The following is a 24,551-nucleotide window of genomic DNA, read 5'->3' on the forward strand; positions in this document are numbered from 1 at the left end:
GTTAGCAGTATGTGCTGGAGGAAATGTGGCCTGATAGGAGATTTTGTACATATGTGGTGGTCATGCCCGGCTTTACAGCCACTCTGGATACAGGTGGAAGGTTGGTTGAAAGATTTATTAAAAATCCCCCTGACTCTATCCCCTGGGATTATGCTTTTAAACAGCTCCATTGATAATGTTTCAACGCAGCAATATTGTTTTATCAGGGCTGTAATCCATGCAGTGAGAGGAACAATAGCAAAGGCGTGGAAGAACGTTAAGGCTCCCACCTTTGACAATGTACTTATCCGCCTGAAGTGGATTTATTATATGGAAAAACTGACTGCATTGAAGAAGGATAAACTGCATAGATTCGAGGAATCTTGGCAGTGCTATTGGCAATGGCAGAGTATAAACCACGCTTAGTCGTAGAAACCTAATGGGGCCTTCTGTCAGATCATGTTTCCTTGGGAATTCCTTTCAGTTCTAGCTGTTGGTTGTTAATGCTGGGAACTTTGTTGTGATTTTACAATATACCCCTGTTAATCTTGCTATGTGAAACTCTCTTGCAAAGGAATATGTGGAATATAATATTTTCCTTCTCGATCCGGGTGGGGGGGGGGTACTTGGGAATAAATGGGATATATCATTGTATTACTAGAAAATTTTCTACTGTAATTGGATGGTCGGTGGGTACTGCATGGAATTTATATAATTCTGTAAGCTGTACAATATGATGAACATCGGTATATAAAAATCGTAAATAAATAAAAATATATGGTATGATGATGGATGTATAAGATGAGTGTGCTTTTTTGTACCTGTCTAACAGTGTTTTGTACTTGGTTTGCTCAGTATGAATAAAAATGTTATTTACAAAAAAAGAATTCACTCAAACCTGCCTCCTGGAAAAGATCATAGACTACTTGTCAGTTTCGGCAAGAAAGTCTTTCAAAGTTCCCTGCTTTCTGCTTGCATCACTATCCACCAATTTTAAATGGTACAATTCACAACTGCATACAGAAGCTAAAGTATTTTCTACAACCTGTAGAAGGTGATACTTATTATCCCCAACCACTTTTAGATGCGGAAGAGGGCATCCGTCAACTTCTCAGATCTGTGTATGAGTCATTCGACTCCATTTCATGTACTTCCTCGGCTTCAGTTGGGGCTCGACTTATAGCATGGCTTAGCGCGAACATCTTACAAGAAGTTGGCCTACCTTGTTTAGGTGACAACCTGTTTGGTGAAAAGCTCAAAGAGACAGTCGCTCAGATTAAAGATCAGAACATAGCAGTGCAATTTCTCTCGACAGCTCCCAAATAGCATCTACTTTGAGATGCTCCTCCTTCACGTACAATCGATGGTACTTCCATGGATGACCTTTCCAATCTTTTCAGCAGAACCATCTGCTGCATCTTCTGGCCCAGTGTCAGCAGCCACTTCCAGCCAGACCTCAACATTGGGAATGGCATCAACCGAAAACCATGCAGCAGACCCAACCCAAACCTTGGACCCAGTTTTTGATCCCTCCAAACAATCCTTGTCCCTCTGTTCCGGTGGGTGAGCAGGGAGGGGGAAGTATCCACAGAAATTTGGCATCAGATAACCAAGAATCTCTGAGTCCTCAAAATTGTGAAGTTTGGTTACCAGTTGTTTCTCTCAGCTACCATCCCTCCCACATTTTATGCATCTCAGTCCAGATCTCTCTCATCTGCTTCACCTAGAAGTCCAATCACTTCTTCAACATAGAGCCAATCGCTGTGTCCCAGAACGGACAGGGCTTTTACTCTGATATTTTCTCATCCTCAAGAAGTCAGGAGGATTGAGGCCTATTCTGGACTTGAGACATTTGAACAAACATCTACTCTGAGATAAATTCAAAATGAATTCCCTCAGCATGATTCTCCCATATATACAAAAGGACGAATGGTTGTGAACCCTGGACCTAAAGGGTATATATGCTCACATACCCATCCATCCTTCCCATTAGTGCTACTTTTGATTCCAGGTGGATTCTTTCCAATACCAATACAGGGTACTTCCATTTGGCCTATTGGCAGCCCTGAGAGTCTTTATAAAATGCCTCACATCTGCATTGTCAAGGAATCCAAGTTTTTCTGTAACTGGACAAGTGGCTAGTCATGGCAAGTTCTCGGGAAGAAGTGCTCCATTCCCTACAAAAGATGATGTTTGTTGCAATGACTGGGCTTCCCCTACTCAATTTTGAGAAATTGAATTTGGTCCCAACTCAGAGGCTCAAGTTCATCAGGTCATGGATAGACTTGATGCAAGAGAGAGCATTCTTGCCTTCAGAAAAAGCATACATCATGAAATCACTCATCATAAGCTACTGTCCTCTCCACACTCAACAGCCGGATCACTGCTGGTGATCTTAGGATATATGGTGGCAGTCATTCATGTAGTTCCGCTGACCCGCTTCCTTATACTTTAACTTCAATTTAGTTTATATTATTAATGGGATCAGATAACTCAACCACTATTGACTGTGGTACAGGTCACAGTTGACATGAAATGGGAGTTGTAGTGCTGGTTACTGCCCCCAGTTCTGACAGAAGAAGCCCCTCTTCGAGTGCTCCCTTATCAAATAACATTGACAACAGACATCTCCACCAAAAGCTGCGGCACTTGCACAGGATCCTGGTCTCTCAAGGAAAGTCAGTTTCAGGTCAACCTACTAGAGCTAAAAGCAATAAGATACACTCTGTCAGCATTTGCTCATCTTCTTTAGGGAAGACACATCTTGCTTCAGACCAACAACCAAGTCTTCATGTTTTATGTGAACAAACAGAGAGGCGTGGGGTCATGGCCCCTCTGCCAAGAAGTGCTGAAAATTTGGATTTGGGCAGCCAAGAATTGAGCTGTCCTACAAGCCACCTATTTGCCAGGGATCTCCAACACACTAGCAGATCACCTCAGCAGAATAGTTTGTCCACACAATTGATTGCTACAGCAATCAGTAGCAGACAAACTATTCAACTTATGGGGTCTTCCATGAGTGGATCTATTCACCTCAGAATGAAACAGGAAACTAATTTTACTCAGTTCTACCTAGTGATCTCAGGCTAGCTCAGGACGCTTTTCTACTCGACTAGGGAACAAGCCTCATGTACACTTTTCCACATATACTGTTGATTGCCGGAACAGTGCAGAAGCTTCTCCAGGATTGTGCTTGTCTGATCCTCATAGCTCCAGCATGGCTCAGACAGATATAGTTTGCATATCTAGTTCATCTCTCCAGCAATCTTCCCATATATCTGGCACGGACCCTACATTATTAACTCAAGATGAAGGAACACTTTATCACCTCAACCTTCCAGCCTTCAACCCACTGGCTTGGATGTTGAGCACTCAATAATTGTGGATCTCAATCTACCCAGAGAAATGGTAGACATACTAGTCTTGTTCAGAAAGCTTTTACTAGTCGATGGATATGTCTTCAAATGGAATAGATATTCCAAGTGGTGTCAACAGAACACTTTGAACCCATGAACATGAAGATTTGATAACGTACTTACTCCACCTTTCTAATTCAGGTCTCGTCATATCTTCATTGTGTGTACATCTCAGTACTGTAGCAGCATATCATGTTCTGGTGGACAGTAAGCCAATTTCTGTTTACCCACTGATATCTAAATTCATGAAGGGGCTATGGCATATCAAATCTCCAGTACAGAAACCACCAGTTCCATGGGACTTGAATGTTGTCCTTTCTCAGCTCATGCAGCTTCCTTTTGAAACATTAGAGTCAGTTTTGCTTAAATTCTTGACATGGAAATACTGTTTCTGGTAGCAATCACATCATCTAAAAGAGCATACTCCAAACAGTCTTTCACTGTCCACCGTACAAGCAGTTCTTCCACAACCAGGGTGGTCCTCTGTACTCACCTGAAGTTCCTGCCGAAGGTCATTTCGGCTTTTCATATCAATCTATATATTGTATAACTTACCTTCTTTCCAAGACCTCATGCCCATGAAGGAGAGAAAGCCCTTTTTACCTGTGGCTGCAAAGAGCTTTGGCTTATTATAAGAAACTAACTCAGCCACATTGTCGATCTTCTCAATTGTTCATGTCCTAAAACCCTAACAGATTAGGCATACTAGTCGCCAAGCATACATTGTCCAACTGGATAGCAGAATGTATTCAATACTGCTACACCTTAGCAGGTTTACGGTCACAGACTCTGTCAAAGCTTATCAAGTGAGTCAGATCCATGGACTCTTCCATGGCTCATTTTTTGAGAAGTCCCTCTCGAAGACATCTGCAAAGCTGCAACATGGTCATCTGTCCCATTGCTGTGTAGACAACCTCTCAAGGACTGAGAGTAAATTTGGACTGGAAGTTTTGCCTAACTGTTTTCTCTATAGTTCACGCTCTACGATGGGGACCAGGTTGTCTACTAAGTAAATGCTCCACGGCAAACCTCAGCTAAGGACTCCCCACATGTAATATTTATTTATTTATTTATTTAAAATTTTTATATACCGGCATTCATGTTGCAAACACATCATGCCGGTTTACATATAACAGGGGTGTACAGTGAACAATTCAATAACCTATTTGTGTAGAAGGAAGCAGTTACAAATAACAAGGTAAAAGAACTGGGAGGAGAGAAGGAAAGGGAGAGAATAACATTAGGTATAGGTATTTACATTAGTAATAACATTTTTACATGTGGAAGTGGTAGCTAATAGCTGATTCAGTCTGCTTATCAACAGTAAAGGTAAGTTTTCTTACCCTAAATGGTATTTTCTGGAGGTAGGATGAATTAACCATGGAATACCTACCCTTCTCTTTGGAGAATCAACTATATAACTAGATTTAGCCAAGATATAGACTGAGGAGGCTCATGAGGCAACGTCCGCACAGGAACTCCCGCACATGCTCAAAGCTCTACTATCTTGGAGAAATGAGTCCATTCAGTGCCACCGGATGACATTATCCATATGTAATGGCTAATTCATCCTGCTATCTATGGAAAACACTGTTTACAGTAAGCAAACTTGCTTTCTCTACATAAGAAAAGGGGTGGAGTGTGGCTTTTTTTCCACTTGTTTCTAAGAGTACTCAAGTTCGTAGAAGAAAGTTTCTGGAACTGTGCCAGGAGTTAATAGACCTAGGTGCAGTGTTTATAAGGTCTAAGAAAATTCATATAGAAAGGATGGCAGGAATTACTAATCAAAAACAAAACCACAGTCTTACCTTGTGCTTTTTGTCTTTTCTTCTAGTTTTTCTTTCGTAATATGTAGGCTTGGATTTCTTATCAAGCAAGTTATTGTGCTGTATGCTAAAATCAAACGTTTAAATAAGTTTTGGAAAAAAAAAAAGATGGAGTTGGGTTGAAGAGGTGAAATTATTTGCGGAGATCATTTTGAAATCTCCATATGAATATTTGCACCTGCTTCTGTACAGGTACACAGTGTGCAAGTACGAGCATGCTGGAAAACTCAAGGAGTGCAGGAACCAAGGCAGTATCAAAATTTCCCTCATGTTATGTAATCACCAGCATGTGTACTCGCCCACGAGCTCCTGTGTGATGTAACGCTATCTCTCTCCAGGTACTATGATGTTCCCATTGCTACCCTTGATTTCTCCTCACTGTACCCCTCCATCATGATGGCCCATAACCTCTGCTATACCACCCTGCTACAAACAGGCTCTATCGAGAAGTACAGGTGAGTGAGTACTGCCTCTGGCCTCTCCCCTCCCCGTTTCATGCTCGCTACTAATGAGTGAGTACTGCCTCTGGCCTCTCCCCTCCCCGTTTCATACTCAGCACTAGTGAGTGAGTACCGCCTCTGGCCTCTCCCCTCCCCATTTCATGCTCAGCACTAATGAGTGAGTACTGCCTCTGACCTCTCTCCTCTTCATTTCATGCTCAGCACTAGTGAGTGAGTACTGCCTCTGACCTCTCTCCTCTCCATTTCATGCTCAGCACTAGTGAGTGAGTACTGCCTCTGACCTCTCTCCTCTCCATTTCATGCTCAGCACTAGTGAGTGAGTACTGCCTCTGGCCTCTCCCCTCCCCATTTCATGCTCAGCACTAGTGAGTGAGTACTGCCTCTAGCCTCTCTCCTCTCCATTTCATGCTCGGCACTAGTGAGTGAGTACTGCCTCTGGCCTCTCCCCTCCCCGTTTCATACTCAGCACTAGTGAGTGAGTACCGCCTCTGGCCTCTCTCCTCTCCATTTCATGCTCGGCACTAGTGAGTGAGTACTGCCTCTGACCTCTCTCCTCTCCATTTCATGCTCGGCACTAGTGAGTGAGTACTGCCTCTAGCCTGTCTCCTCTCCATTTCATGCTCGGCACTAGTGAGTGAGTACTGCCTCTGACCTCTCTCCTCTCCATTTCATGCTTGGCACTAGTGAGTGAGTACTGCCTCTGACCTCTCTCCTCTCCATTTCATGCTCGGCACTAGTGAGTGAGTACTGCCTCTGGCCTCTCCCCTCCCCGTTTCATGCTCAACACTGGTGAGTGAGTACTGCCTCTGACCTCTCTCCTCTTCATTTCATGCTCAGCACTAGTGAGTGAGTACTGCCTCTGGCCTCTCCCTTCCTCGTTTCATGCTCGGCACTAGTGAGTGAGTACTGCCTCTGACCTCTCTCCTCTCCATTTCATGCTCAGCACTAGTGAGTGAGTACTGCCTCTGACCTCTCTCCTCTCCATTTCATGCTCAGCACTAGTGAGTGAGTACTGCCTCTGACCTTCTCCTCTCCATTTCATGCTCAGCACTAGTGAGTGAGTACTGCCTCTGGCCTCTCCCTTCCTCGTTTCATGCTCGGCACTAGTGAGTGAGTACTGCCTCTGACCTCTCCCCTCTCCATTTCATGCTCAGCACTAGTGAGTGAGTACTGCCTCTGACCTCTCTCCTCTCCATTTCATGCTCAGCACTAGTGAGTGAGTACTGCCTCTGGCCTCTCCCTTCCTCGTTTCATGCTCGGCACTAGTGAGTGAGTACTGCCTCTGACCTCTCCCCTCTCCATTTCATGCTCAGCACTAGTGAGTGAGTACTGCCTCTGACCTCTCTCCTCTCCATTTCATGCTCAGCACTAGTGAGTGAGTACTGCCTCTGACCTCTCCCCTCTCCATTTCATGCTCAGCACTAGTGAGTGAGTACTGCCTCTGGCCTCTCCCTTCCTCGTTTCATACTCGGCACTAATGACAGTACATCATGACAGTACATCCTCTGGTCGCACTCCCCGTTTGTTGGGCTATTTTACTTGTGCTGTCTCCTTACTTTTGCTTTTAGTCTCTCACCAAACGACTTCATCAAAACTCCTACTGGAGACCACTTTGTTAAGAGCTCTGTGAGGAAGGGACTGCTCCCCGAAATCTTGGAGAACCTGCTCATTGCTCGAAAGAGGTGAGACTGCGGAGAAGGGAGGGGCTGTGATTCCACAATGAGTGGTCGTCCAACCCTGGAGGCTATGGACAGGGAGGGGGCTGACCTTGATGGCCGTGGGGGGTCTGAAGGCTCCTTTTCTCTGTTCCCTGATTTTGCTCCCCCTCTTCCTCACTAGGGCAAAAGAGGAACTGAAGAAGGAGCAAGACCCCTTTAATCAGAAGGTGCTAGACGGGCGTCAGCTGGCTCTGAAAGTCAGTGCCAACTCCGTATACGGCTTCACAGGTGCCCAGGTGGGCAAGCTGCCCTGCCTGGAGATCTCTCAGGTGAGGCTGTGCACGGCAGAAGTGCAGGTGAATGGTGGGATCTGAGGGGGGGGAGGGGCAGGAAAGGGTCCTGCTGCCCTGCCTCACTGCCTCGCATTGTTTGCAGGAGGTTTCCTCTTCTACCCCAGACCTGCAGGGGGCTAAGTTTAGGTGTAGGCGAGTCTAGGGGCCAGAGGAGCTGCAGAAAGTGTGGTCTCTGCTAATCTGCAGGGACAACCTCCTCCTCTCTCTGGCTCCCCTTCTGGTCTCCATAGCACCCTCCACCTCTGCCCTATTACTTTCCTGCCCTCTCCCCGTTTCACACTGCTTATTCTCGCCTCCCTCTTTGCCCGGTCTGGTGGCTGTGTCCTCTCTCCTCCCTCCCCTCTTCCTGGATCCCTGCCCGCTCGCGTGTGCCTCTCTGCTCTGCGGTTTTCCCCTCCTGATCTGGCTTGGCAGCACCTGGATGAAAGGCAGGTATTGTGTGCAGTGATCTGCAGTGCAGCCCTTCCTCTGGGTGAGAGGGGACCCAGGGGTTGAGGGCCTGCAGGGTGTGGGCTTGACTCGGTTCCAGCTCCCTCCTGCAGCTTCTTTATTCTGATTTGAAAAAGGGACTTGTTAACGAAAGGAGGATGGAAGGTGCAGGGGCTTTTTCATCTAGTTCCTCTTCCAGGACTTTCTTGTTTTTTCCTGAAATCTGCCATGTGGGCTCAGGTTATGCTCTGTAGCCCAGTCCTGTCCCCGCCCCCTCCTCTCAGCATGTATCTGTTTATTGCCTCTCTCTTTCTCCTCCGCAATCAATGTATCTGGTTATTTCCTTGCCCTGCTTTGCTGCTTCCTGTCCTCCTCCCGCACTCCCCCTGCAAGGGTGGGCTTGTGGGGCAGCCTCCTTCCAGCCCACAGTGGCACAAGCGTCCGAGCCCGCTGCAGCGATATCCTTTCCACCAGCCCACAGGTGGGCCGGCAAATGCGGTGTCACCGCTGCAGGTGAGGTCAGGACGTTGGTCTCCCTTCCTGCAACCTGTTGCTCCAAGAAGCCCATCAACTGGAGATTTGAGGGGCGGCATCCCCATGACAGAGTGATCCACCATTTAGGCGGGGGCGGGGAAAGCTTTTCTGCTCACTCGGGGGAGGGGCAGCCTCTTGCAGTTACAAGCACTGCCCTTGCCCCCCCATCTCCTGGGAGAGTGCAGTAACTGTGGGGGGGGGGGGGGGTCTCTGTACTGCCTTTCCTGCTTCCCTGTCTCTCTTTGCACCTGCCACAAAGTCTTGTCTGGTGGAAGGCTCAAGAGGTGTTATTTTGGCCATAAGCAAACTGTTCCGGATGAGTAAGGCTTGATTAAATTAGCTAGAGTGAAAGTTTGCAAATATGCAAAGCAGAAAAGATTTTTGGGGTGAGCTGTTAGCTTGTGAAGGCGCTGGATAACCTGGCTGCAGAAAGTGGAGATTTCCGGAGAGGAACTAGCTTGGCTCCGTGGGCCTTGAAGGCCTTTCCCAGCTGAATGTAAAGCTGTGGTGGCGTTTTATGTTGCAATGCCCTCAGTGATATATTATTAGTGAATTCCCTGCAGTGGCCCCAGTCCTTTTCTGATCATTAGCTGCGGGATGCTGACGTGTTCCTCCCGAGTAAAGAATCCGAGGCATTTCTTCAAACGAGGAGCTACCTGGAGTCCTTGCAGCAAACTCAACTGTCCCTGAGCTAGATACCTTACTCATAGCTCACATTTTAATATTCCTCCTTGTCCAGGGTGCTGAAGGAGGATTATTTCCCAGTTGGTTGGAAGCAGGAGTGGTTGACTGTTAATGGTCATGTTCAAGTATAATCAGTTTGTCCACAGTTTGGCTTTTCTAGAGATAATGGCGGACTGATATCTGGGCAGAGCTATAGGTCAGTGATGTCAGCAAGTCAGCTTTACTCCGTCTCCATCCGCTAGTAGGAGTGCATAGTCCACTGGTGTGGATTGGCCTGCCTTCCTTAGAAGAGAGGGAATTTTCAGGTAAGTAGTAATTCCCTGTACGTACCCGGATCAGTCCAGACCCCTGAGTTTATTCATCCGTGCCAGCAGATGGCGACAGAGAAAGTAAAACTGACACTGCTGCATATACACCGGTGCCACCTGCAGTTCCTCAGTATTTCTCTGTCTCCAGCAGATGGTGGCTGGTGAAAAAACTTGCAGTTTCTTAGTCTGCCCAGTATTTGTTTTCTAACTTTTTATTCCTTTGGGCCTTCCTTTGGGTCGGGGTTCCTAGTGAGGGATCCCTACTCTGTTTGATTGAGGCAGACAGGCTGAGGGTCGGTGACCCTTTTGTACACCCAGTCCCGTGTTAGCCATGGGGTGCAAATCTGGAGGTCCAGATCCCTCCCCGTCACGAGGCCACCACCGCAGTGGCTTTTCCCTGGCTCACTTTACTGGTTTTGCTTTGGCCTTTCCCTCTCCCTTTCTTAATTTTGCTGAATTGAGCTGGACAGTGCTGGGAGCAGGGACGATAGTGAGGCCGCTTAAAGTTTCATTTAATTTAAAAAAAAAAAAAAAAAAAGTGAGAGAGAGGGTATTTTCAGGTAAGTAGTCATTTCTCCTTATTGTCTCTTCCCTCTTCTCTGACTCAGGCCCTGTCATTTTTGTCTGTCTCTTCCATGCCTTTCCCTCTCTCTCTTTTTTCTTCCCTCGCCCCCATCTCGGATATCTTTCCGTCAGTCAGCTGCTAACTGGAACGGCTGCCCCTCTGCTTCCAGTGGCATGGTGTTTGGTAACCAGCCTCACTGGCTATTTCTTGTTCTCAAGCCCGTGTCCAGCTCTGCTGGAACTGGCAGGGCCTGGAAGGAAGGAGATGGAACTGGGGACCAGTACGGGCTTTGAAAGTTACTTCTCTGCCACGCATGCTGCCCTGTTTTAAAGACCAAGCAGCGTACAGAGTCTCTTTACTGGTCACCGTCTGCAGTCCGGTTACGTGGCATAACCAGTCCATTCCCTGTAAACTGACAGCCTTCTCTGGCTTATCTTCTAGAGTGTTACAGGGTTCGGACGGCAAATGATTGAGAAGACCAAGCAGCTAGTGGAGTCCAAATACACCCTCGCCAACGGATTCAAAGCCGATGCCAAGGTAAAGAGTCAGGGTGAAGCTCCATGGGTCAGTCCTGCAGGTTATACCCTTGCCAATGAGTTGAGATCTGATGCCAAGGAATGGGGCTGGGTGACGCTCCCATGGGTCAGTCCTGCAGGTTATACCCTTGCCAATGAGTTGAGATCTGATGCCAAGGAATGGGGCTGGGTGACGCTCCCATGGGTCAGTCCTGCAGGTTGCACACTAAGCAACAATATCCATCCTCTGTGCTAGCCGGTCCCCAGCTCTCTCGGAGAAGGCCATAACTTGTTCTTGGTGGCCCCTGCGCTCTCTCAGATATGCAGAGTCCTGTCACCCTCTCTCTGTCTTTCCTGGGCACTCTCCAGGTAATTTACGGTGACACCGACTCCGTGATGTGCAAGCTAGGGGTGCAGTCGGTGGCAGAAGCCATGGAGATTGGACGGGAGGCTGCAGCGTGGGTGTCCAGTCACTTCACGCCCCCCATCAAGCTGGAGTTTGAGAAGGTCAGTGTGGGGACAGATGTTCCTTTTCCTCTGGGTCAGCACGTGAATATGTTCAGTTGCTCGTGGTTGAAGGTGATGACCTGGAGGTGGCAGACACCTACCTATCAGTGCTCTTGATGCAGGTGAGCATCCCTTACCACTGGGTTATTGTAAAGCGCTCGGCCCTGCCCCTGCAGGTGAATATCCCTTACCTCTAGGTTAATGTAAAGTGCTCTGCTCTGTCCCTGCAGGTGTATTTCTTTTATCTCCTGATTCTCGTAGTGCTTTGGCCTTTCCCTGCAGGTGTACTTCCCGTATCTGCTGATTAGTAAGAAGCGCTATGCCGGCTTGTACTTCTCCTCCAGTTCCCACACGCATGACAAGATGGACTGCAAGGGCATCGAGACTGTGCGCAGAGACAACTGCCCCCTGGTGGCCAACCTCATCAACACCTGCCTACAGAAGATTCTCATTGACAGGTAGTGCGGCTCAGGGAGGGGATGGCTGGCTTTCGTTAGGAAGCCACTATATCTAGCATGTCTCTGTCCCATCTGATTCTCATCCGGGGGATGCCCCTTCCACAAGCCTCACCCCCGTGGCATGCAGGGGGTGAGCTTCCTGACCTCACACTGGTTTTTCGATACCCCTGGATGGAAGGGGGCCCTGAACTTCCCCTGTGCTCATTGTGAAGTACTAGATGTCCCGATGCCACTGCTGTGCCCACGGAATGAGGGAAGAGGAGTCCATATTGAACCCAAGCCCATTGTAACATAGTGACAGCAGATGAAGGTCGCTTGGCCCGCCCAGTCTGCCTGGATGGAGAGAGACTATCTCTGGTTTTCTTCCACTTCGGGTTGATGACGACATGAATTTATTTATTTATTTATTTTAGTTAGTTATTTTATATACTGTCATTCCAAGTGAAGATCACAACGGTTTACATTGCTCTTCCCTTCCTCCTACCCTGCTGCCACCACCACCACCCTCCACAACTGCCCCGTTACCCCCTCACCTGCGTTTTACCACCATGCTCTGTGTCTATGATTCAAACGTTATTTTAAGCTTTGGTTGTCATTACTTCTGCTGTTTATTCCTGGCATTGTTCCTGAACATACCCAGATCAGTCTAGACCACTGGGTTTATGCCTCCCTACCAGCAGATAAAGGCAGAGAACAAAACTTTGAGGCACTGCTACATAACCTCGTGTGCCACCTGCAGTCCCCTCAGTATTTCTCTGTCTCCAGCAGATGGTAGATGGTGCAAAACCTGCAGTCTGGAGTTAGAAAAAAAAAAAAAAGAGAAGAAGAAGATGGATTTCTTTCAGGAGCTTCCTCCTCAGAGGTTGTTAGGTCCCTGGTGGGGATCCTCCTCCCAGGTTGAGGTGGATGAGCAGGGGGTTGGTGACCCTTGGAGCTGGCTCGTGCCTGGACACTGAGGGGGTTTCGATTAGCTGGTGGTCCGGTTTCCTCCATTCCCTGGAGAGCCCTCTGGAACCAGCAGCTGCTCTGCCGCATTCAGGAAAGTACTTTAGTATTTATCTATTAGGAAAAAAACCCCATGATTGTTTTACATAGGAGCCTATTTATTCATTCATTTATTTATTTATTTATTTAAAGGGTTTTTTTTATACCGATGTTTGTTTAGTAACATCAGGTTTACAGATAACTTGAGAATTAGCAACAGTGCTTTACAATTGTAAAAACATGAGCAGTATAATTAACAGAAAAAGGGGTAGGCGAACAAGAGTAGAAACAGCATAACAATAATATACTTATTCCATTTTTACTGGTTATTACTCTCCCCTGCTTGCTCCTTCCAGTTTTACCTATCTTGATTATATGCCTTTGTTTTACATATGCTCCATAGTTTCAAGGTTATGGTTATCAAATTTTGCAGACTTAAAGAGAGGGGTTACGACAAGTAGGGGGGTATAAAACTGGAAAAGGGCTTGGAAAGGGTTTCTCAGCTTCAGCCACAGGTGAGAGCTGGCGGTAGCTGGGGGTCCCAGTGTTGATGAGACTGCCATGGCGAGCAGCGAGGAGGCAGCAAGTATGGGACGCACATGGTGCCGGTCAAGGATGACGGCAGTACCTGCCATTCGTGTGGGGACACCTGCGCTTGTCTTCTCCGCATGAATTTGTGCACAATCTGCATCTCTAGGGGAGAAGGCACCTCGGCTGGGGCAGGTTCCGTCTTTGGCACATAAGCGTGCAGACTCCGTTTCAGCGCTTAAAAGGCCTATGAGGTCATCAAGAGTTGCCACAGATCCTTTTCCCCATGAGTGTGGGAACGGTGGCCATCTTGAGTGTAGTCGCGGTGGTACCGGAGGCTCCCGAAGAGGCAAGGGATTTCCCTCCTCCCTTATCGCCTGCCGTGCAGAATCCTGCGGAGAGGCTGGAAGCTTGGAAGGAGTTGGAGGATAATAAAGGCCTTTTCCTTGGATTTTGTGTTACTTCTCCACAGAGCCTGTCTGGTTAGAAAGGCAGCAGGGGAGAAGCGCACTCGTACCTAGGGTCAGCTGCAAGGTGACTCAAGTTCTGCAGAAAGACATCGCCCAACATCCGGAGGGTGCTCAGCTTGGCTCCATGGAGGAGTCTGAGGACGCCAGGATGCCGAAAGTAATGATGTGCCACCAGATGGGTCTCCGAGGACGGAGTACCCTCAAGGCGTTTTGAATCAGGATCTGGAGGAGGTGCTGGTGACCGAAGGGGACGACTCTAAGGAGTCCAGTGGTTTTGCAGGGAAGAATTGTGGCCCTTGATTCCACATGTGCTTAAGTAGCTAGGCATCAAACTTCCTCAGGTGGAGTCAGACCAGGAAGGGGTGTACCCTGTCATGGTTGGCTTGAGAAGTCCAGCTAAGGTCTTTCCCTTCCACAAATTGGTAAAGCAGCTGGTCATCAGGCAGTGCAACACTCTTGAGACCGTGGTGGGGTTGTACCTCTTACCGGATGGATACTCAAGCTTTTAATGCTTCCGAAGGTAGATGCTTCAGTTTCGGGGGTGACCAAGAAAATCTCCATTCCGGTGACAGGGTCCGCCGTGCTGAAAGATGTGCAGGACTAGAAGCTTCACCTCAAGTCTCCAAAATACAGTGTTTCTTCCCCCTAGCAAAGACTCCTTGGCTACATCCCAGGAGTCTGGACTGATCTGGGGTACGAAGAGGAAAGGAAAATTGGTTCTTACCTGCTAATGTTCGTGCCTGGAATACCCCGGATCAGTCCAGAACCCTGCCCGTTCATGGCAGTATGTAAATGAGGACTTGTTTGTTTATTTATTTATTTATTTGAAGAGTTTTATATACCGTTATTCGGAAAGCCATCAAAACAAAACATTAAACAAAACAAGATTCTACTTAGTGTTGTTGGAACAGGGTTTCGATTGAGGCTCTGCCTCCCTTCTGCTCATTGAGGGGGGTCTCGGTTATTGTTATCGTTATTTCTCATCTTGGCTTGGGTACAGGTCATACTGAGGGACTGCAGGTGGCACTCTAGGTTAAGTAGCAGTGTCAGGAAAACTTTTCTTCTGTCTCCTTTTGCTAGCAGGGAGGCAAAACCCAGGAAGACACATTAGCAGGTAAGAACCAGTTTTCCTGTAGGGTGGCTTGGACTCTTTTCCCAAAATATTGTATCTAATTGGTTAAAGCTGCAGGAATCCGGCCTCTTTGCCATTGACAATGTCTGTAAGAAAGGTAGGAGCTGAGTGACGTGCAGGATTGGAGGAGAGTCACAGAAACTCACTCCAGGCTCTTCTCTTTTAAGAAGGAGGCACATAGCCTTTAACCCAAGATGACTTGGCAGAGATAGAGAGCCTTCTGTACAAGTTATTGTCCCTTCCTTGCCTTACAAGAGCTTCTAGTAACATTGGTACGTAGAACATGGTTAAAGTCAAGAAGGCCGTGTGCAGGAGGAAAAATTAAGGCTCAGGTTTTAAAAGCGGCCTCAAAGAGGTGTTCCTGTTCATACCCCAGATAGTCCAGACCAGTGGGGTTTATGCATCCCTACCAGCAGATGGAGGCAGAGAACAAACCTTTGAGGCACTGCTACATATCCGAGAGCGCCACCTGCAGTCCCTCAGGATTTCTCTGTCGCCAGCAGATGGTAGAGGTGCAAACCTGCAGTCTGTTAAAAAAAAAAAAAAAAAAAGTTTAGACTTAGATTCAGAAATAAGATCAGAAGAGGCGCTCCCTGAGGTGTAGGCAGCTTCATGGACCATCCCTCAGGTCAGGACGGGCAAGCGGGGGGGTTAGTGATCCCTGTGCTGCTTTAGCCCGCACCATCCAGGGGCCTGACAAGCAGAGGTCCTGGTTCCCTCTGGCCTCCTGAGCTCTTCTTCCCCAGGTCTTCGGTCAGCAGGCAGCCAGTAGCAGCCTGCAACAGGGAAGTACAGATTTCTTCTCTTGGGTAGCTTGTGCTGGTATAACTGTGTCTTAAAAAAATATAGTGACTTGCAAGGCATGGTGGGAGAAGCGCTGCGAATGTTAGTCTGCCCAGGGAGCAGAGTGGGAGGTTCACTCGCTCGGTCAGTGGTCTGTTGAAATGCAGCAATTTTTTTTTTTTTTCTACCCACCGTGTGGTTGGCCTTAATGGCACCAGGGGCTGAGCACGCACCTGCTTCGGGGTGTGGTAAATTGTGCAGGCCTGCAGCTTGGACCGCATGCGGCTTAACTCAGCTGCTCTTTGCAGCCGGTGCGCCATGGGAGGGGAGAGATCCTCCTCAGGACCGGCAAATGGCAGGAGATTTACCCATTCAGAGGGGCTATCAGGGATCCTCCGGCGGGGGATTTTGCTGATTCTATTAGACTGCACAATAGGCTGCACGGATGGCTGCACGTGGTAAAGAGCCCACGGCACTGCGGGAGCTTAGAGATTACCTGCAGTCTCCGGCAGAGGTAGCGGGGGTGGACTGACAGGGAGATGACTCGATGCCAGATGAGGACGTTCCAGAAGACAGGTCAGTGAGATGGAAGAATTTTCCACGGAGTTTGTTATGCTAAAGCATAAGACTTTTCTGGACAGGAAAGGTGCAAAAGGCAAGCGAACCCAAAGTCTTGGCGTACAGCAGGGGTCTAAAAGAGTGAAAGGGTCCCCGGCCATAGGGAACTAATTCATCATCCTTTGAGGAAGGATTGGAGTCCGAGGAGGAGCTGGATGACCCAGGGGATGATCCCATAGAAAGGGATCCTGCAAATGGCCTTGGGGATCTTCCAGCAGATGGTACAATGGAAGGGGCCAGGACAGATCCAGAGGAGGTCCTGATTGCAGAAGGGTGATTCACCTATTTCGCAAAGAAGAGTTGAGACCTCTTATTCCCCTCATCCTGAAGGAGCTGGGTATTAAGATGATTCAGATAATGAGGGGGGTGTATCTGGTGCTGGATGGCCTAAGAGGTCTGCCAAAGGCTTTTCTATTGCCCAAAAAGATCAAGAAGTTGGTGATCTGGGAGTGGGATGCCCCGGAAGCTGGACTTAAGGTCACCAGAGCTATGGCGAAGTTACATCCTTTGATGGAGGTCACTTTACAGCTTTTGGTATTGTCTAAAGTGAATGCAACGGTTTAGGCAGTCACCAGGAAGTCGACCATCCCGGTAGCAGGGTTGACAGCTCTGAAGGATGCTCAGGTCCGGAAGCTAAAAATTCACCTCAAGAGGATGTTTGATTTTTCGGCCTTAAGTCTCTGAGCGGCAATCTTTGGTAGTCTGATGCAGAGAGCGCATTTATGCTGGTTTCAGAAGACTCAGGAGAAGAATTCAGACTCGTCTGGCATTGTGCAGCAGGCGGCCCAGTTGGAGACGGAATCACGTATGTGGCAGGTGCTTTGTATGATTTGATCCAGACTTTGGCCAGGACTATGGTCTCTGTGATGTCCGCACAACGGCTTCTTTGGTTGCAGAATTGATCAGCAGATGTTTGGCCCAAGTCCCAGCTCTGTAATCTTCCCTTTAAGGGGAAACTTCTTTTTGGGGAGGATTTAGAGCAGCTGATGAATCTTTTGGGGAGTCGAAGGGGAGTAAGCTGCCGGAAGATAAGAAGAGCAGTAAAAGGACTTTTCCAGTCCACTCTCGTTTACGGGATAGGAGACATTTTCGTCCCAATAAGGGTTCCTCAGTGACTTTGCAAAAGCCAGGATCTGGACGACAGTAGTCTTTTTTGGGGTTTCCGCAGGCCACCTAGAGATAGTTCCGGCCAGGGCACTGCAAGCAGTAAATCTGCATAATGAAGCCAGGTTGGTCCACTCTTTCGAGGAAGAGGTCGGAGGACGGCTCACGCAATTTTATGAGGAGTGGACTATAATCACCTTGGATCGATGGGTGCTAGATGAGATAAGAAACGGCTACGCCTTAGAATTTTCTCGTCCCATTAGGGAAGCTTTCGTGGTGTCCCATTGTGCGTCACACGGCAAGTAAGAGGCAGTTCGGGATACATTGCTTCGTCTGCAAACATTGGGGTATGATCATTCTGGTGCTGTCGGGAGCAGGGTCGAGGGTGGTACTCTATTTACTTCATGGTCCCCAAAAAGGAGGGGACTTTTTTGTCCTATCCTTGATTTACAGAAAGTCATTGCGGGTACTGCGGTTCCGCATGGAGACTTTGCGAATGGTGATAGCGGCAGTCCATCAAGGAGAGTTTCTAGCTTTATTGGACTTGACGGAGGTCTACCTACATGTCCCCATACTTGCAGATTATAAAAAATTCTGCAGTTCATGGTGCTGGGGCAGTATTTCCAGTTTCAGGACCTTGCTTTTGGGTTGGCAACGGCACCGAAAACCTTTACAAAGGTGATAGTAGTCGTGGTGGTGTTCCTTTGAAGGGAAGGGATCCTGGTTCAGCCTTATCTGGACGACTGGCTGATCCAAGCAAAGTCAGAGGGATAATGTCGTCTGTTGGTTCAGAGGGTGATGGAGATGTTGCGGTCCCTAGGCTGGGTAGTGAACCTAACAAAAAGTCTCTTAGTCCCCATCCAGAATTTAGAATACTTAGGAGTGAGATTCGAAAGCAGGCTGGGCAAGGTGTTTCTGACCGCAGAGAGAATCTTGAGATTGCAGTCGCAGGTAGTTTGATTTCTGCAAATGCAGATTCCCAGTGCTTGGGTTTACCTGCAGGTGCTGGGGTCTATGCCGTCTATGCTGGACTTGGTCCCATGGGCATTTGCTCACATGTGTCCCTTCCAGAGGGCGCTCTTGTCCCAGTGGAGTCTGTTGTCAGAGGAATTTCATTGACCTTTGCTGCTTCAGGAGCCCTCCAGGTCCAGTCTCTCATGGTGGCTGTATCGCCCCAATTTGGAGAAGGGCAGTTTGTCAGATGCAGATGGCCCAAAGACTGTGGACATCAGCAGAAGCATCCTGGTCTATCAATTGTTTAGAAATGAGGGCAGTTCATCGAGCATTAGTAAGTTTCCTTCCTCTGGTGGAGGGAAGAATGGTGAGCATTTTCTCGAACAATGTGACAATGATGGCGTATATCAGTCGACAAGGTGGGATGAAGAGTCAGGGTGTGGCTCTCGAAACTCGGGAGCTTTTTGTCTGGGTGGAGCAATATCTGGAGGGGCTGGCAGCCTTGCATGCGGCCAGAGTGGACAATGTACAGGCAGATTTCCTCAACAGGCAACAATTGGACCCAGGAGAATGGGAGCTGTCAGAGGAGGCCTGGGACCTCATTTGGGCCAGGTGGATCTGATGGCGTTGTGAAGCAATGCCAAAGTGTCACGATTCTTCAGTTGCAGACGAAAGGTAGGGGCCTGCAAAGATTCTGGTGTATGTCTTTCCACCCTGGCCTCTCGTAGGCTGGGTGTTGCGGTGCATAGAGTGACATTCCGGCAGGGTGATATTGGTGGCATCAGAGTGGCTGCAGTGCCGTGGTGTGCAGATCTCGCCGTGGTCAGGCCCATCAGGTTGGCTCATCTGCACGACTTATTAAGGCAAGGACCCGTCTTCTCAGATTAGGTGGATCATTTTTGTCTTGCGGCTTGGCTTTTGAAAGACGACATTTGAGATCAAAACGATACTCGATGCCTGTAATTGCTACTTTGCTTCAGGCCAGGAAGTCTTCCACGTCTCTGGCGTATGTCAGAGTGTGGGAAGTGTTTGAGGCTTGGTGTAGGGAACAGGGCTTAGTTCCACTGAGAGTAGATATTCCTCAACAGCAGGGCTTGTCTAGAGGTCTGGCATATAATTCCCTTTGCGTGCAAGTAGCAGCTTTGGGATGTCTGACAGGGAAGTGGCGAGGGAGGTCATTGGCCTCGCATCTGGATGTGATTTGGTTTCCGAAGGGGGTCAAGCACTCGCGACTGCTGGTTCGCAGATTGTGTCCGGCGTGGAGTTTGAATTTGGTGCTTTGTGGGCCTCCGTTTGAACCGTTGTGATGGGCTTCGCTGAAGGACCTCACCTTGAAAGCTAGACGGATCTCGCAACTACAGGCCTTGTCTACAGAGAACCGTTTTTGCACATTTCGGATGATGGTGTTTCGTTGCGTACAGTGCCCTCATTTTGGCCCAAGCTAGATGGTGGAGCTTCCTGCCTTTCTGAGTGGGTCAAGGGCATCTCCAGAGGAGAGAGATTTGCACTTGTTAGATGTTCAGAGAATGCTGTGACGATACTTGAAAGTCTCCCAACAGTTTTTGGCAGTTGGATCATCTGTTTGTGCTGTTTGGAAGTCCAAATACGGGAAGCAGAGTTTCAAAGGCACTATTGCGTGGTGGTTAAAGGAAGTGATTATTTCGGCTTACATTTGTAAGGGCCAGAAGATTCCAGAGGGCTTGCGGGCGCATTCCACGAGGGCGCAGGCAGCCTCTTGGGCTGAGTGTCAACTTGTGTTGCCTCAGGAGATCTGTAGGGCGGCAACATGGTCTTCGCTGCGCACTTTTTCCTGGTATTATCGTTTGGATGTTTGCGCTGGAAATAGTGTGTGGAGAGTGGGTCTTTCGGGTTCCCACCCAGTGTAGAGGTTCTTTGGTACATCCCACTTGTCTGGACTGATCTGGGGAAAATAAGTTCTTACTTGCTAATTTTCGTTCCTGAAGTACCACAGATCAGTCCAGAGACCCACCCAGGAGTTGCGAAAGACCGTGTGGATTACAACTAATTAGTCTTGATAAAGTTTTCAGTGCATATACTTGAAGAGCCTATAGGAGGCCAGTGTTGATTGGTTCCTTTGGATTTGGTATGGGGCTCCGACCCTTTGTTAACTTTTGCAGTGGGAAGACAATGGGTAGTTGATGTTTTCACTCTAGTTTGGCTTGAGTACAGGTGAATACTGAGGGACTGCAGCTGGGACTCTAGGTTATGTAGCAGTGCCTCAAAGGTTTTGTTCTCTGTCTCCATCTGCTGGTAGGGATGCATAAACCCACTTGTCTGGACTGATCTGTGGTATTCCAGGAACGAAGATTAGCAGGTAAGAGCCAGTTTTCCTATTTCTTAGGCTGGATTTGAATCTGGAAAGTGGGGGAACCTGGTGCAGGCGTTCAGGTAGGCTATTCCAGGCATATGGTGTGGAGTCAAGATCCGGAGAGGAGGAGGAGGACGGTACAGATAAAAACATGTGCAATGATTGAAGATTGGGTGGAAGGGAGTGAATGGGGTAATGAGAGAGGAGAGGTGATGAGGCGAGTATAAGAAGCTTACATTTTTATTTGGAAGGGGATGGGTTACATGTTCATGGTGGCATCAAACGTAGATAAGTCATGGAGCTGAATTGTGAACAGTTTGCAGTGGAGGGAGATAATTCAGTGGCATCCACCACCACCCTCGCCGTAAAGAAATATTTTCTGACGTTTCTTTTATGCCTTCCTCCCTGCCACTTCACAAATTCTGTTTAATTTTCGTTCTCTGTGGACTATTTTGCCTTCCTGTACCTTATTGAACTTGTCATGCCCTCCTCCATCTGTTCCTTCCTCCGGTGAGTACATTTTGAGTGTCGTACGCCTGTCACAGTGGAAAGTGTGATGGAGCCTTCTCCCAGACGCTTTCTGTAGCCCAGCACGAGGAGCAGGCATGCGTGACAGAGAAATTACCATAAAACTTCAACAGAATGAGCACAGAAATGACTGGAGTCACTAAACAGAAGACAATGTCCTGGGGCCTTAAGCAAGCAAGTGATACATTGTGTAATGGGTAGTGATAATAAGCAAGTGTGTCGTAACCAACAGCTCTGACCATGAAATAACGGTGTGTCCAGCCTCTGCCTCCTAGCCACCTTGCTTGTTTATGATTTGCTGGCAATTTTGGTACCTTTTAGAGATCCCCTGGGTGCCGTGGAGCACGCCAAGGATGTGATATCGGACCTGCTCTGTAACCGCATTGACATCTCGCAGTTGGTGATTACAAAGGAGCTGACCAGGATGGCAGACGAGTATGCGGGGAAGCAGGCGCACGTGGAGCTAGCCGAAAGGTAGAGGCTGGGGGCCCTATGCGGCAGATGAGAGGGGAGACCGGGCCCAGCGTGCCGTGTGTACAGGGAGGTGGGGCTTGGCGCACCGTGTGTCCCGGGGCGGGGGGGGGGGGGGGGTAAGTTAAAACCCTTCTACAGGCTGACATGGTATTTTGGGAAGAGGAGGGGTGCACTGAAGCCCTTTCAGGTACAGATGGGATAGGAGCACACTGAAGCCCTTCTGTAGGCTGGTATTTTGAGAGAGGGTACTGAAGCCCTATTACAGGTGAGATGGTGTTTTGGGGGGGGGGGGGGGGGGGGGGGCGCTGAAGCCCCTTTCATAGGCTGAGGTGGTGTTTTGGGAGGGGGGGCACTGAAGCCCCTTTTACGGGTGAGGCAATGTTTTGGGGGGGGGGCGCTGAAGCCCCTTTTACGGGTGAGGCGGGCGTTTTGGGAGGGGGGCGCTGAAGCCCCTTTTACGGGTGAGGTGGTGTTTTGGGAAGGGGGGGGCACTGAAGCCCCTTTTACGGGTGAGGCAATGTTTTGGGAGGGGGAGCGCTGAAGCCCCTGTCATAGGCTGATGCGGTGTTTTGGGAGGGGGGGGCGCTGAAGCTCCTTTTACGGGTGAGGCGGTGTTTTGGGAAGGGGGGGCGCTGAAGCCCCTTTTACGGGTGAGGCGGCGTTTTGGGAAGGGGGGGGCACTGAAGCCCCTTTCATAGGCTGAGGCGGCGTTTTGGGAAGGGGGGGAGCGCTGAAGCCCCTTTCACGGGTTGCGATGGTCGTATTTTCGGAGGGCGGTATTGAAGCCCTCTCCTACGCCGGGATTTCCCTTTGGGGGAGGATTATTTTCGGAGGGGGATCATTGACGCTCTTGTGTAGGCTGTGGAAGTCTGCTAGCACGCGGTCCGGGCCCTCGCAGCGGCCTGCAGCCAGCGAGCTGTGACCGAGGGGAAGGCCAGAAATAGCTCTGGCCCACCCAGCAGAAGCAGCTGTGCCTGTGAGACAGCATGGGGTGCTGCAGATGCACTTCCTCTCCCCCCCCCCCCCCCCCCCCCCCACAGCACTTTTTTTTTTTTTTTTTCCACTTGCCGTTGCTGCCTGCGGTCGGGAGGGGCCCTTGCGCAGCTCTGGAGCTGCTTTCTCATGGCACCCTGGGGGTCCCAGGCGGCCTGGTGCTCTGCTCACCCTCCAGGGGGGGAAGAGACAGCGGCTTGCGTAACAGTTGAGCACTGTCCTGAAGTGCCCACAGTCAGGAAAAAAAAACCCGAAACTGCTGGTATCGCAGTTGTGAGCGGCGGTGCCTGTGGTTCAGCTTTAATTTCCAGTCCCAGCTACCTCGTGTGGGAGAGGAATATGACATCAGAGGGTTTTGGTGTGACATCACAGATTTCACGGGGGGGGGATCCAATTCTTTACCTTTGTTGGGAGCTGACCCTGCCCTGTCTCGCCCTGGCATGCAGCAAGCCCTTGGTGATCCCCTTGTAACTGCCTGACACTGCCCGGGGTGGGCTCTGCTGTGTCCTGCTCTAGTCAGTCTGTCTGTTACCGAGCTGGTGATGCGTGGGATTGGGAGCTCAGGGGGGGGAGCCAGCTCTTTGTCCCAGGCTTACGGGCCCTGGCACGCAGCCTCGCGCACACTGGCATCGCTGAGGAGAGGCCCGCGCTGGAATCGGGTGGCCTCCGCAGGTTCCCAGAGCGCTCCCCCCCTCCCCCCCCAGCCTTCGTTGGGTGGAGCTGGGGGGGGGGGGGGAGGGTCGCTGGCAGTCTCCTCGTCGCTTTGACGGTCTCGCTCACGTGACCTGTTTCTCTTTCCTTCCATTTGCAGGATGCGAAAGCGAGACCCGGGGAGTGCCCCCAATCTGGGGGACCGAGTTCCCTACGTCATCATTGGCGCAGCCAAGGGTGTGGCGGCTTACATGAAGTCAGAGGTGAGAAGCGTGGCTCTTCCTTTATCCTCAGGGCAGCCAGCGCCATTCTGAAGTATCCGGGCAGCAGGACAGGGGCAGGCGGGGGCTTCAACTCCTCTCCTTTTGTATCTGGATCTTCGGGAAGGGAGGAGGTGGAAGGGGATAATACAAATCCCTAAATGAGATCTGAACGGGCCTGCAAGAAACAGGACAGCGCTGAAGGACATCCAGGGGCTCAGCTGTAACAGGCCTTGCGCAGGAAGCTCTAGAAAATAGTTATGTTCCTCCTCCCAGTGGGCTTCCAGTTCCTTCCCACCGCCCCCTCTAATGTCTGATCCCCTCCCTGCCGCTGGCAGCAGCCCTGCTCTGGCTGTGCTGTGAGGAGAAGCCAGTTAGCCCCCCCTCTCGTGCTTACAGGCCCTGCCTCCCACGCTGGAGCCTGAAGGGGCCTGTGAACATGGTCAGGGCTGACTCCGCCCCCCTGCCCCCCCCCCCCCCCCATGCTGTCTACCTTCTGCTCACATCGTGGCAGGGCAGGGACCACACATGGGAAGTGTACAGGCTGCGAGGACTTTGGGCAAGGGAGTTATGGGGATGGGGGAAAGCGGAATTGGGGGTAAGAGAGTTGAATCCGGAGGCCTGCTGGGATTGGGACTGAAAGTCATGGAGATCGCCTCTGGGGTGCAAGCAATGGCGGGGCAAGGCATTGGATCTTGAGGGCTGGGGGGAGGACATGGCACTGTTGGCTGAGGTTGGAGAGAGCCAGAGTGCGTGCATGAGCTGAGCCCGTGCTGGGTGCTCCTGTGGAAGTAGCGCAGCAGGGAGAGTACGATGGCAGGGAGATCTGCTCCCTCCCACCTCTGCTTCAGTCCCATGTGCCCATTGTCTGCCTTTTGCCCAGGCAGCATCAGAGAAGAGAGAGCCAAAGTAGAAACCTGGGCCCTGTCCCCTGCTGGCCCGGGGCCTACGGCTTGCTGCTGCTGCTGCTCCTTCTTGCCCTGTGCTCTGGGAGAGAGTGACAGGCTCTTCCTGTGTCCTCTTGGGGTGGTGGGAGGGGAATGGGTTTTT

The 24,551-nt window shown here is 49.8% G+C and overlaps 1 protein-coding gene across 2 annotated transcripts in view; it reads left to right on the forward strand.

The window, feature by feature from the left end:
• The window catches only part of POLD1 (DNA polymerase delta 1, catalytic subunit), a 72,811-nt gene that overhangs the window by 20,482 nt on the left and 27,778 nt on the right, over positions 1–24,551 (forward strand). For both annotated transcript variants that reach the window (XM_029585026.1, XM_029585027.1), the window contains exons 15-22: positions 5,560–5,676; positions 7,251–7,364; positions 7,522–7,669; positions 10,655–10,750; positions 11,098–11,235; positions 11,518–11,693; positions 21,445–21,597; positions 23,402–23,504. In XM_029585026.1, coding sequence (XP_029440886.1) covers positions 5,560–5,676; positions 7,251–7,364; positions 7,522–7,669; positions 10,655–10,750; positions 11,098–11,235; positions 11,518–11,693; positions 21,445–21,597; positions 23,402–23,504 — 1,045 coding nt within the window. The remainder of the gene's footprint in view (positions 1–5,559; positions 5,677–7,250; positions 7,365–7,521; positions 7,670–10,654; positions 10,751–11,097; positions 11,236–11,517; positions 11,694–21,444; positions 21,598–23,401; positions 23,505–24,551) is intronic.

The sequence above is a fragment of the Rhinatrema bivittatum genome, chromosome 19 (assembly GCF_901001135.1).
Source record: "Rhinatrema bivittatum chromosome 19, aRhiBiv1.1, whole genome shotgun sequence".
Taxonomy (NCBI): domain Eukaryota; kingdom Metazoa; phylum Chordata; class Amphibia; order Gymnophiona; family Rhinatrematidae; genus Rhinatrema; species Rhinatrema bivittatum.